General features: G+C 53.9%; 1 protein-coding gene across 4 annotated transcripts; it reads right to left on the bottom strand.

Annotated features, from left to right (window-relative positions):
- Positions 1-285: 285 nt before the first annotated feature.
- Positions 286-14,042, bottom strand: LOC149433022 (uncharacterized). 4 transcript variants are annotated; one of them, XM_089664745.1, is made up of 5 exons: positions 13,909-14,042; positions 12,349-12,475; positions 8,611-8,706; positions 6,579-6,644; positions 286-1,645 (listed from the first exon to the last, which is right to left on the bottom strand). In XM_089664745.1, the coding sequence occupies exons 1-5, from the start codon at positions 13,957-13,959 to the stop codon at positions 465-467; spliced, it is 1,521 nt and encodes a 506-aa protein (XP_089520871.1). In that variant the 5' UTR covers positions 13,960-14,042; the 3' UTR covers positions 286-464. The 4 variants fall into 4 exon arrangements, with proteins under 4 accessions (XP_089520871.1, XP_089520873.1, XP_089520872.1 ...); XM_089664747.1 differs by having other exon boundaries at positions 12,349-12,500; positions 13,909-14,025; XM_089664746.1 differs by having other exon boundaries at positions 12,349-12,566; positions 13,909-14,011.
- Positions 14,043-14,613: the final 571 nt, after the last annotated feature.

Raw genomic sequence — 14,613 nt, 5'->3', positions numbered from 1 at the left:
CTCTCTCCCACGGCCTCGTGTCACATGACCCCCTCTCTCTCCCACGGCCTCGTGTCACATGACCCCCCCTCTCTCCCACGGCCTCGTGTCACATGACCCCCCCTCTCTCCCACGGCCTCGTGTCACATGACCCCCCCTCTCTCCCGCGGCCTCGTGTCACATGACCCACCCTCTCTCCCGCGGCCTCATGTCACATGACCCCCCCTCTCTCCCACGGCCTCGTATCACATGACCCCCTCTCTCCCACAGGCTCGTGTCATGTGACCCCCCCCCCGTCTCCCACGGCCTTGTGTCACATGACCCTCTCTTGTCGCCTCATGTCACATGACCCCCCACTCTCCCACAGCCTTGTGTCACATGACCCCCTCTCTCTCGTCACCTCATCTCACGTGACCCCCCCTCCCACGGCCTCGTACTGCCACTGTAAACTCCGGCGTGGTGTCTCCGCCCGTCTCTGTGGCTCCTCATTGCTCAGAGCGTGTGCGGTTACAGCAGACATTTTTGCAGGGATTTTCCAGGGGCCCCGCCGCCCTCTGGCAGGCCCCTTGCCCCCCCTGCGGAGACGTGGCCGTCTGTGACACCTTGCAGCTGAAGTGTAGGCGTTCTCCGGTGTGGATGCGTTGGTGTCGCACCAGGTTGTGTTTCCGGAAGAAGCTGCCGCCACACACGGTGCAGGGGAAGGGGCGTTGCCCGCTGTGGATCCCTTTGTGGCGCTCCAGGTTGGGTTTCTGGATGAAGCTGTCGCCGCACACATCGCAGCGGAAGGGGCGCTCCCCGGTGTGGATCTTCTCGTGGCGGCTCAGGTACTGCCGGCTGCTGAACCCCTTCCCGCACTCGGCGCAGGCGAACGGCCGCTCCCCGCTCCCACGGCTGTGCGACTTCTGATGGGCGTGCAGGTGGGGCTGAGCCACGAAGCTCCGGCGACACTGATCGCAGGAGAAGGGCTTCTCTCCGCCCACCGTGCCGTTTTGGTGGACCCGCTGATGGGCGAGGAGGTGAGAGCGGCAGGCGAAGCTTTTCCCGCACTCGGTACAGCGGTGTGGCCTCTGGGCGGAGTGTACCACCTCCTGGTGCCTCATTAGCGCCTTGCGGTGGGCGAAGCTTTGGTCGCACTGGTGGCACGGGAAGGGGGTCTCTCCGGTGTGCCGGCGGCGGTGGATCACCAGGTGCTGCTTGCGGCTGAAGCTCTTGTGGCACTCGGTGCAGGTGAAAGGTCGCTCCCCGGTGTGGATGCGGCAGTGCGTGATCAGGTCTGCCTTGCGGTTGAAGCTTTTCCCGCACTCGGCGCAGGAGAAGGGTCGCTCGCCCGTGTGGAGGCGGCTGTGGGTCTGGTAGTTGCCTTTGTGGTTGAATTTGATGCCGCAGTAGTCGCAGGAGTACATCTTCTCCCCGGTGTGGATCCGTCGGTGGCCCACCAGGTGGTGGCGGTAATGGAAGCTCTTCCCGCACACCTCGCACGGGTATGGACGCTCCCCGCCGTGGCTGCGCTGGTGGCTGGTCAGGTGGGACTTACGCAGGAAGCTGCGCTGACACTCGGTGCAGGAGTACGGCCGATCCGCCACGTCCGGGGCCCGGGGACCCTGAGAGCCGAGGAGGCGAGGCCGGGAGTCACGAGGGAACGGGGAGGTGATCCGGATATCTGTGCCTGCCGCAGACAAACAACCGTTACCATGGAGACACCACTGACACCGCCACACAGCTCAAGTGTGGGAAATGCAGCAAGCCCCGCCCACCCCGGTATGTGCCCGAGATATGGCAGCAATGACCCTCCGACCCGCCATCTCCCCCCAGTGCCCCCTACTGGGCGCCTTTCACTGCTACAACACCAATGATGGGGGTTCTCACTGTATTCAACGACACCAATGATGGGGGTTCTCACTGTATTCACCGACACCAATGATGGGGGTTATTACTGTGTTCACCGACACCAATGATGGGGGTTCTCACTGTGTCCACCGACACCAATGATGGGGGTTATTACTGTGTTCACTGACACCAATGATGGGGGTTATTACTGTGTTCACTGACACCAATGATGGGGGTTATTACTGTGTCCACCGACACCAATGATGGGGGTTATTACTGTGTCCACCGACACCAATGATGGGGGTTATTACTGTGTCCACCGACACCAATGATGGGGGTTATTACTGTGTTCACTGACACCAATGATGGGGGTTATTACTGTGTCCACCGACACCAATGATGGGGGTTATTACTGTGTCCACCGACACCAATAATCGGGGTTATTACTGTGTTCACTGACACCAATGATGGGGGTTATTACTGTGTTCACTGACACCAATGATGGGGGTTATTACTGTGTTCACTGACACCAATGATGGGGGTTATTACTGTGTTCACCGACACCAATGATGGGGGTTATTACTGTGTTCACTGACACCAATGATGGGGGTTATTACTGTGTCCACCGACACCAATGCTGGGGGTTATTACTGTGTCCACCGACACCAATGCTGGGGGTTATTACTGTGTCCACCGACACCAATGCTGGGGGTTATTACTGTGTTCACTGACACCAATGCTGGGGGTTATTACTGTGTTCACCGACACCAATGCTGGGGGTTATTACTGTGTTCACTGACACCAATAATCGGGGTTATTACTGTGTCCACCGACACCAATGCTGGGGGGTTATTACTGTGTCCACTGACACCAATGCTGGGGGGTTATTACTGTGTCCACTGACACCAATGCTGGGGGGTTATTACTGTGTCCACTGACACCAATGCTGGGGGTTATTACTGTGTCCACCGACACCAATGCTGGGGGTTATTACTGTGTCCACCGACACCAATGCTGGGGGTTATTACTGTGTTCACCGACACCAATGCTGGGGGTTATTACTGTGTTCACCGACACCAATGCTGGGGGTTATTACTGTGTTCACCGACACCAATGCTGGGGGTTATTATTGTGTCCACTGACACCGATGGGGGTTATTACTGTGTCCACCGACACCAATGCTGGGGGTTATTACTGTGTCTACTGACACCAATGCTGGGGGTTATTACTGTGTTCACCGACACCAATGATGGGGGTTCTCACTGTGTTCACCGACACCAATGATGGGGGTTATTACTGTGTTCACTGACACCAATGCTGGGGGTTATTACTGTGTTCACCGACACCAATGATGGGGGTTCTCACTGTGTTCACTGACACCAATGCTGGGGGTTATTACTGTGTCCACCGACACCAATGCTGGGGGGTTATTACTGTGTCCACTGACACCAATGCTGGGGGGTTATTACTGTGTCCACTGACACCAATGCTGGGGGGTTATTACTGTGTCCACTGACACCAATGCTGGGGGTTATTACTGTGTCCACCGACACCAATGCTGGGGGTTATTACTGTGTCCACCGACACCAATGCTGGGGGTTATTACTGTGTTCACCGACACCAATGCTGGGGGTTATTACTGTGTTCACCGACACCAATGCTGGGGGTTATTACTGTGTTCACCGACACCAATGCTGGGGGTTATTATTGTGTCCACTGACACCGATGGGGGTTATTACTGTGTCCACCGACACCAATGCTGGGGGTTATTACTGTGTCTACTGACACCAATGCTGGGGGTTATTACTGTGTTCACCGACACCAATGATGGGGGTTCTCACTGTGTTCACCGACACCAATGATGGGGGTTATTACTGTGTTCACTGACACCAATGCTGGGGGTTATTACTGTGTTCACCAACACCAATGCTGGGGGTTATTACTGTGTTCACTGACACCAATGATGGGGGTTCTCACTGTATTCACCGACACCAATGCTGGGGGTTCTCACTGTGTTCACTGACACCAATGATGGGGGTTATTACTGTGTTCACCGACACCAATGCCGGGGGTTATTACTGTGTCCACCGACACCAATGCCGGGGGTTATTACTGTGTTCACTGACACCAATGATGGGGGTTCTCACTGTGTTCACTGACACCAATGATGGGGGTTATTACTGTGTTCACCGACACCAATGCCGGGGGTTATTACTGTGTCCACCGACACCAATGCCGGGGGTTATTACTGTGTCCACCGACACCAATGCTGGGGGTTATTACTGTGTCTACTGACACCAATGCTGGGGGTTATTACTGTGTCTACTGACACCAATGCTGGGGGTTATTATTGTGTCCACTGACACCAATGATGGGGGTTATTACTGTGTTCACTGACACCAATAATCGGGGTTATTACTGTGTCCACCGACACCAATGCTGGGGGGTTATTACTGTGTCCACTGACACCAATGCTGGGGGTTATTACTGTGTTCACTGACACCAATAATCGGGGTTATTACTGTGTCCACCGACACCAATGCTGGGGGGTTATTACTGTGTCCACTGACACCAATGCCGGGGGTTATTACTGTGTTCACCGACACCAATGCCGGGGGTTATTACTGTGTTCACCGACACCAATGCCGGGGGTTATTACTGTGTTCACCGACACCAATGCCGGGGGTTATTACTGTGTCCACTGACACCAATGATGGGGGTTATTACTGTGTCCACCGACACCAATGCCGGGGGTTATTACTGTGTCCACTGACACCAATGATGGGGGTTATTACTGTGTCCACTGACACCAATGCTAGGGGTTATTACTGTGTCCACCGACACCAATGCTGGGGGTTATTACTGTGTCCACCGACACCAATGCTGGGGGTTATTACTGTGTTCACCGACACCAATGCTGGGGGTTATTACTGTGTCCACCGACACCAATGCCGGGGGTTATTACTGTGTCCACTGACACCAATGATGGGGGTTATTACTGTGTCCACCGACACCAATGCTGGGGGTTATTACTGTGTCCACTGACACCAATGATGGGGGTTATTACTGTGTCCACTGACACCAATGCTGGGGGTTATTACTGTGTCCACCGACACCAATGCTGGGGGTTATTACTGTGTCCACCGACACCAATGCTGGGGGTTATTACTGTATTCACCGACACCAATGCTGGGGGTTATTACTGTGTCCACCGACACCAATGATGGGGGTTCTCACTGTGTTCACTGACACCAATGATGGGGGTTATTACTGTGTTCACCGACACCAATGATGGGGGTTCTCACTGTGTTCACTGACACCAATGATGGGGGTTATTACTGTGTTCACTGACACCAATGCCGGGGGTTATTACTGTGTTCACCGACACCAATGATGGGGGTTATTACTGTGTTCACTGACACCAATGATGGGGGTTCTCACTGTGTTCACTGACACCAATGATGGGGGTTCTCACTGTGTTCACTGACACCAATGATGGGGGTTCTCACTGTGTTCACTGACACCAATGATGGGGGTTATTACTGTGTTCACTGACACCAATGATGGGGGTTCTCACTGTGTTCACTGACACCAATGATGGGGGTTATTACTGTGTCCACTGACACCAATGATGGGGGTTATTACTGTGTTCACTGACACCAATGCTGGGGGGTTATTACTGTGTTCACCGACACCAATGCTGGGGGGTTATTACTGTGTTCACCGACACCAATGCTGGGGGGTTATTACTGTGTTCACCGACACCAATGATGGGGGTTATTACTGTGTTCACCGACACCAATGATGGGGGTTATTACTGTGTCCACCGACACCAATGCTGGGGGTTATTACTGTGTCCCCCGACACCAATGCCGGGGGTTATTACTGTGTTCACCGACACCAATGATGGGGGTTATTACTGTGTTCACTGACACCAATGATGGGGGTTCTCACTGTGTTCACTGACACCAATGATGGGGGTTATTACTGTGTCCACCGACACCAATGCTGGGGGTTATTACTGTGTCTACTGACACCAATGCTAGGGGTTATTACTGTGTCCCCCGACACCAATGATGGGGGTTATTACTGTGTTCACTGACACCAATGATGGGGGTTATTACTGTGTTCACCGACACCAATGATGGGGGTTATTACTGTGTCCACCGACACCAATGCTGGGGGTTATTACTGTGTCCACCGACACCAATGATGGGGGTTATTACTGTGTTCACTGACACCAATGATGGGGGTTATTACTGTGTCCACTGACACCAATGATGGGGGTTATTACTGTGTTCACTGACACCAATGATGGGGGTTATTACTGTGTCCACCGACACCAATGATGGGGGTTATTACTGTGTTCACCGACACCAATGCTGGGGGGTTATTACTGTGTTCACCGACACCAATGCTGGGGGTTATTACTGTGTTCACCGACACCAATGCTGGGGGTTATTACTGTGTCCACTGACACCAATGCTGGGGGTTATTACTGTGTCCACTGACACCAATGATGGGGGTTATTACTGTGTCCACCGACACCAATGATGGGGGTTATTACTGTGTCCACCGACACCAATGATGGGGGTTATTACTGTGTCCACCGACACCGATGGAGGTTATTACTGTGTTCACCGACACCAATGCTGGGGGGTTATTACTGTGTTCACCGACACCAATGTTGGGGGTTGTTACTGTGTCCACCGACACCCTCCTCTACACTGCCACGCCCCTCTACAGACCTCTCCATCCATCCTGCCTCTTACCGATAAAGCTGTATTCCTGGCGGCCAGACACCAGAGGCCCCGCCCCCTCCTCCTTTATGATGACACCTAGAGAGGGAGAAATATATTCCTATCAGTAATTCCCGACCTCCGGCCCCCCGCCCATCCTCCAATCACCACCCTCCACTCCTGACACTCCCACCACCCAGCCAGTCCATCTCCCCCCACCCATCCTCCAATCACCACCCACTCCCACCACTCAACCTCCAATCACATCCCATCCTGACACTCCCACCACCCAGCCAGTCCATCTCCTCCCACCTATCCTCCAATCAACACCCACTCCCACCACCCATCCTCCAATCACCACCCACTCCCACCACCCATCCGCCAATAACCACCCTCCACTCCTGACACTCCCACCACCCAGTCAGTCCATCTCCTCCCACCCATCCTCCAATCGACACCCACTCCTCCCACCCATCATCCAATCAACACCCACTCCCACCACCCATCCTCCAATCACCACCCATCCGCCAATCACCACCCTCCACTCCTGACACTCCCACCACCCAGCCAGTCCATCTCCTCCCACCCATCCTCCAATCGACACCCACTCCCACCACCCATCCTCCAATCGACACCCACTCCCCCCGCCCATCCGCCAATCACCACCCTCCACTCCTGACACTCCTACCTCCCAGCCCGTCCATCTCCTCTCACCCTACCTCCAATCACCACCCATCCCACCACTCCTGACACTCCCACCACCCAGCCTGTCCATCTTGTCCCACCCTTCCTCCAATCACCACCCATCTAACCTCAATATCTCCATCCAGATGTCTCCCTATCAGTCCTCCACTCCTCCATCTATCGCCAATCTCTCCATCCAGATGTCTCCCCATCTGTCCTCCACTCCCATCCTCCCTCTATCTACCCCCAATATCTCCATCCAGATGTCTCCTCGTCTGTCCTCCACTCCCATCCTCCCTCTATCTACCCCCAATATCTCCATCCAGATGTCTCCTCGTCTGTCCTCCACTCCCATCCTCCCTCTATCTACCCCCAATATCTCCATCCAGATGTCTCCTCGTCTGTCCTCCACTCCCATCCTCCCTCTATCTACCCCCAATATATCCATCCAGATGTCTCCCCATCTGTCCTCCACTCCCATCCTCCCTCTATCTACCCCCAATATATCCATCCAGATGTCTCCCCATCTGTCCTCCACTCCCATCCTCCCTCTATCTACCCCCAATATATCCATCCAGATGTCTCCCTATCAGTCCTCCACTCCTCCATCTATCGCCAATCTCTCCATCCAGATGTCTCCCCATCTGTCCTCCACTCCCATCCTCCCTCTATCTACCCCCAATATCTCCATCCAGATGTCTCCTCGTCTGTCCTCCACTCCCATCCTCCCTCTATCCACCCCCAATATATCCATCCAGATGTCTCCCCATCTGTCCTCCACTCCCATCCTCCCTCTATCTACCCCCAATATATCCATCCAGATGTCTCCCCATCTGTCCTCTACTCCCATCCTCCCTCTATCCACCCCCAATATATCCATCCAGATGTCTCCCCATCTGTCCTCCACTCCCATCCTCCCTCTATCTACCCCCAATATATCCATCCAGATGTCTCCCCATCTGTCCTCCACTCCCATCCTCCCTCTATCTACCCCCAATATCTCCATCCAGATGTCTCCTCGTCTGTCCTCCACTCCCATCCTCCCTCTATCCACCCCCAATATATCCATCCAGATGTCTCCCCATCTGTCCTCCACTCCCATCCTCCCTCTATCTACCCCCAATATATCCATCCAGATGTCTCCCCATCTGTCCTCCACTCCCATCCTCCCTCTATCTACCCCCAATATCTCCATCCAGATGTCTCCCCATCTGTCTTCCACTGCCATCTTCCCTCCATGTGTTGCTAATAGCCCCACCCCCCTCCCCTTTATATACCCATCTAGGCCCTCTACTCCCAATTTCCCTCCATCTACCACTCCCCCTTCCCCACCTGTCCTTCAATATCTCCATCCATCATCCTCTCTACTTATGTCTCTTACCATTGCAGAGTTCCCGGGGAACGTTTTCACTTTTAATCAGGTGCGATGTCCCTTCTGGCACCATTTTGTACCGCCTGAGCCCATGCAGGAGAAGACCTGAGAAAACAGACAGGATGGTCATTACAGTACTCATAAGGAAGCCCCTGCCATGCAGACACAGATGTTAGGTCCTCCCCCACCCCTTACCCATCAACCACAAAGTGAGCATCAGACTGCCATGTCCATGTTACGGGTTACCCTCATCCAAGACCACCATCATTAGGGATACCTTCATCCAAGACCACCATCATTAGGGGTTACCCTCATCCAAGACCCCCATCATTAGGGATACCCTCATCCAAGACCACCATCATTAGGGGTTACCTTCATCCAAGACCACCATCATTAGGGATACCCTCATCCAAGACCCCCATCATTAGGGATACCCTCATCCAAGACCACCATCATTAGGGATACCCTCATCCAAGACCACCATCATTAGGGGTTACCCTCATCCTAGACCACCATCATTAGGGGTTACCCTCATCCTAGACCACCATCATTAGGGGTTACCCTCATTCAAGACCACCATCATTAGGGGTTACCCTCATTCAAGACCACCATCATTAGGGGTTACCCTCATCCTAGACCACCATCATTAGGGGTTACCTTCATCCAAGACCACCATCATTAGGGGTTACCTTCATCCAAGACAACCATCATTAGGGGTTACCCTCATCCTAGACCACCATCAATAGGGGTTACCCTCATCCAAGACCACCATCATTAGGGGTTACCCTCATCCTAGACCACCATCATTAGGGATTCCCTCATCCAAGACCACCATCATTAGGGGTTACCCTCATCCAAGACCACCATCATTAGGGGTTACCCTCATCCTAGACCACCATCATTAGGGGTTACCTTCATCCTAGACAACCATCATTAGGGGTTACCTTCATCCTAAACCGCCATCATTAGGGGTTACCCTCATGCAAGACCGCCATCATTAGGGGTTACCCTCATCCAAGACCACCATCATTAGGGGTTACCTTCATCCAAGACCGCCATCATTAGTGGTTACCTTCATCCAAGACCACCATCTTTAGGGGTTACCTTCATCCAAGACCGCCATCATTAGGGGTTACCCTCATCCAAGACCGCCATCAGGAGAAGACCTGAGGGTTACCCTCATCCAAGACCACCATCATTAGGGGTTACCCTCATCCTAGACCCCCATCATTAGGGGTTACCATCATTCAAGACCACCATCATTAAGGGTTACCTTCATCCAAGACCACCATCATTAGGGGTTACCCTCATCCAAGACCACCATCATTAGGGGTTACCTTCATCCTAGACCACCATCATTAGGGATACCCTCATCCAAGACCCCCATCATTAGGGGTTACCTTCATCCAAGACCACCATCATTAGGGTTACCCTCATCCAAGACCCCCATCATTAGGGGTTACCCTCATCCAAGACCACCATCATTAGGGGTTACCTTCATCCTAGACCACCATCATTAGGGATACCCTCATCCAAGACCGCCATCATTAGGGGTTACCCTCATCCAAGACCGCCATCAGGAGAAGACCTGAGGGTTACCCTCATCCAAGACCACCATCATTAGGGGTTACCCTCATCCTAGACCCCCATCATTAGGGGTTACCATCATTCAAGACCGCCATCATTAGGGGTTACCCTCATCCAAGACCGCCATCATTAGTGGTTACCTTCATCCAAGACCACCATCATTAGGGGTTACCTTCATCCAAGACCGCCATCATTAGAGGTTACCCTCATCCAAGACCGCCATCAGGAAAAGACCTGAGGGTTACCCTCATCCAAGACCACCATCATTAGGGGTTACCCTCATCCTAGACCCCCATCATTAGGGGTTACCATCATTCAAGACCACCATCATTAGGGGTTACCTTCATCCAAGACCACCATCATTAGGGGTTACCCTCATCTAAGACCACCATCATTAGGGGTTACCTTCATCCTAGACCACCATCATTAGGGATACCCTCATCCAAGACCCCCATCATTAGGGGTTACCTTCATCCAAGACCACCATCATTAGGGTTACCCTCATCCAAGACCCCCATCATTAGGGGTTACCCTCATCCTAAACCACCATCATTAGGGGTTACCTTCATCCAAGACCCCCATCATTAGGGGTTACCCTCATCCTAGACCGCCATCATTAGGGGTTACCTTCATCCAAGACCACCATCATTAGGGGTTACCCTCATCCTAGACCACCATCATTAGGGATACCCTCATCCAAGACCACCATCATTAGGGGTTACCTTCATCCAAGACCACCATCATTAGGGGTTACCTTCATCCAAGACCACCATCATTAGGGTTACCCTCATCCAAGACCACCATCATTAGGGATACCCTCATCCAAGACCACCATCATTAGGGGTTACCCTCATCCTAGACCACCATCATTAGGGGTTACCTTCATCCAAGACCACCATCATTAGGGGTTACCCTCATCCAAGACCGCCATCATTAGGGGTTACCTTCATCCAAGACCTCCATCATTAGGGGTTACCCTCATCCAAGACCCCCATCATTAGGGGTTACCCTCATCCAAGACCACCATCATTAGGGATACCCTCATCCAAGACCACCATCATTAGGGGTTACCCTCATCCTAGACCACCATCATTAGGGGTTACCCTCATCCTAGACCACCATCATTAGGGGTTACCCTCATCCTAGACCACCATCATTAGGGGTTACCCTCATCCAAGACCGCCATCATTAGGGGTTACCTTCATCCAAGACCACCATCATTAGGGGTTACCCTCATCCTAGACCACCATCATTAGGGGTTACCCTCATCCAAGACCACCATCATTAGGGGTTACCCTCATCCAAGACCACCATCATTAGGGGTTACCCTCATCCAAGACCACCATCATTAGGGATACCCTCATCCAAGACCGCCATCATTAGGGATACCTTCATCCAAGACCACCATCATTAGGGGTTACCTTCATCCTAGACCACCATCATTAGGGGTTACCCTCATCCAAGACCACCATCATTAGGGGTTACCCTCATCCAAGACCCCCATCATTAGGGGTTACCCTCATCCAAGACCACCATCATTAGGGGTTACCCTCATCCAAGACCGCCATCATTAGGGGTTACCCTCATCCAAGACCCCCATCATTAGGGGTTACCCTCATCCAAGACCCCCATCATTAGGGGTTACCCTCATCCAAGACCCCCATCATTAGGGATACCTTCATCCAAGACCACCATCATTAGGGATACCCTCATCCAAGACCCCCATCATTAGGGGTTACCCTCATCCAAGACCGCCATCATTAGGGGTTACCCTCATCCAAGACCCCCATCATTAGGGGTTACCCTCATCCAAGACCCCCATCATTAGGGATACCTTCATCCAAGACCACCATCATTAGGGGTTACCCTCATCCAAGACCACCATCATTAGGGATACCCTCATCCAAGACCCCCATCATTAGGGGTTACCCTCATCCAAGACCGCCATCATTAGGGGTTACCCTCATCCAAGACCCCCATCATTAGGGGTTACCCTCATCCAAGACCCCCATCATTAGGGATACCTTCATCCAAGACCACCATCATTAGGGATACCTTCATCCAAGACCACCATCATTAGGGATACCCTCATCCAAGACCCCCATCATTAGGGGTTACCCTCATCCAAGACCCCCCCCCCTCCCGAGAAGAGCGACTCACCCACTGAGGTCACCAACTCCACATTGTCCGCCATCACCTCCTTGTAGAGCCGGCGCTGCCAACCCTGCAGACACGCCCACTCCTCCTCCGAGAAATACACTGCGACGTCATCGAGGGTCACTGCCATCTGCAAGACACACCCCGATTACTGGCTGGGGGAGGAGTCATTCCCGTCCTTGGGGTCCCATCATAGAGAAGATGCGGGGTCATTCCCGTCCCTGGGTTGAAAAAATAGAGATGATGGAACTTCAGGGATGGGAATGACCCCATATCTTCTCAATGATGGACCCTAGGGACGGGAATGACTCCACATCTTCTGTATGACGGGACCCCGGGACGGGAATGACCCCGCATCTTCTCTATGACGGGACCCCGGGGACGGGAATGACCCCGGGGATGGGAATGACTCTGCATCTTCTCTATGATGGACCCCGGGGACGGGAATGACCCCGCATCTTCTCTATGATGGAACCCCGGGGACGGGAATGACCCCGCATCTTCTCTATGATGGACCCGGGGACGTGAATGACCCCGCATCTTCTCTATGATGGAACCCCGGGGACGGGAATGACCCCGCATCTTCTCTATGATGGAACTCCGGGGACGGGAATGACCCCGCATCTTCTCTATGATGGAACCCCGGGGACGGGAATGACCCCGCATCTTCTCTATGATGGACCCCGGGGATGGGAATGACCCGCATCTTCTCCATGATGGACCCCGGGGACGTGAATGACCCGCATCTTCTATATGATGGACCCCGGGGACGGGAATGACCTGCATCTTCTCTATGATGGGACCCCGGGGATGGGAATGACCCGCATCTTCTCTATGATGGGACCCCGGGGACGGGAATGACCCCGCATCTTCTCTATGATGGACCCCGGGGACAGAATGACCCGCATCTTCTCTATGATGGGACCCCGGGGACGGGAATGACCCGCATCTTCTCTATGATGGGACCCCGGGGACGGGAATGACCCGCATCTTCTCTATGATGGGACCCCGGGGACGGGAATGACCCGCATCTTCTCTATGATGGGACCCCGGGGACGGGAATGACCCGCATCTTCTCTATGATGGGACCCCGGGGACGGGAATGACCCCGCATCTTCTCTATGATGGAACCCCGGGGACGGGAATGACCCGCATCTTCTCTATGATGGGACCCCGGGGACGGGAATGACCCGCATCTTCTATATGATGGGACCCCGGGGACGGGAATGACCCGCATCTTGTCTATGATGGGACCCCGGGGACGGGAATGACCCGCATCTTCTCTATGATGGACCCCGGGGACGGGAATGACCCGCATCTTCTCTATGATGGACCCCGGGGACGTGAATGACCCGCATCTTCTCTATGATGGGACCCCGGGGACGGGAATGACCCCGCATCTTCTCTATGATGGACCCCGGGGATGGGAATGACCCGCATCTTCTCTATGATGGACCCCGGGGACGGGAATGACCCGGAATAAGGGGAAGATATGGGCGTTGTGTCATCTCCATCCCCGGTATTCCCCTCCCCCATGTACCGTGGCTCCTCCCCCTCTCTTACCTCCATGACCGGCGATGTCTCTGCTGTGGGCGGGGCCTCCTCTTTCCGCATTCTGACAGCGCCGAGCACCGAGGGATTCTGGGAGATGGGGGAGGAGCTGAACAGCCGACAGCCCGCCCACTGCCCGCCCAACACGTGCTGCGCCAAAACTTGTGGGAGTGGCTGGACACACCCAGCATCTCGGGATCCGCCTCCTCTCTTGTACCTACTGATTGGTCTCTGCAGGGCGGGGGGCGGGGTTATCTGTCAGGTATTTTACTGAGTAGTGAGGACATAACTCCTCCCCTCCTATAGCTCCGCCCATAAATCGGTGATCCCCGGAGTACCCCGACATTTCTCCATCCCCCCGACACCGATCTGTGTCCGATCCCACCATCCCCCACCATGACTATCCCCCACCATGCTCCTCCCACCATGACCATCCCCCACCATGCTCCTCCCACCATGACCATCCCTCCACCATGCTCCTCCCACCATGACCATCCCCCACCATGCTCCGCCCACCATGACCATCCCCCACCATGCTCCTCCCACCATGGCCATCCCCCACCATGACCATCCCCCACCATGCTCCTCCCACCATGACCATCCCCCACCATGACCATCCCCCACCATGCTCCTCCCACCATGACCATCATCCTACCATTTACATCCCCCTGCCATGACTGATCTGCCCATCCTGACCACCCCTCACCCTAAATATGC

Source organism: Staurois parvus, unplaced genomic scaffold, assembly GCF_062004578.1.
Source record: "Staurois parvus isolate SC_StPar_1 unplaced genomic scaffold, SC_StPar_1.0 ptg002020l, whole genome shotgun sequence".
Lineage (NCBI taxonomy): Eukaryota > Metazoa > Chordata > Amphibia > Anura > Ranidae > Staurois > Staurois parvus.
The sequence above is the reverse complement of the archived record's forward strand: the minus strand, read 5'-3'. Positions and strand labels throughout refer to the sequence as shown.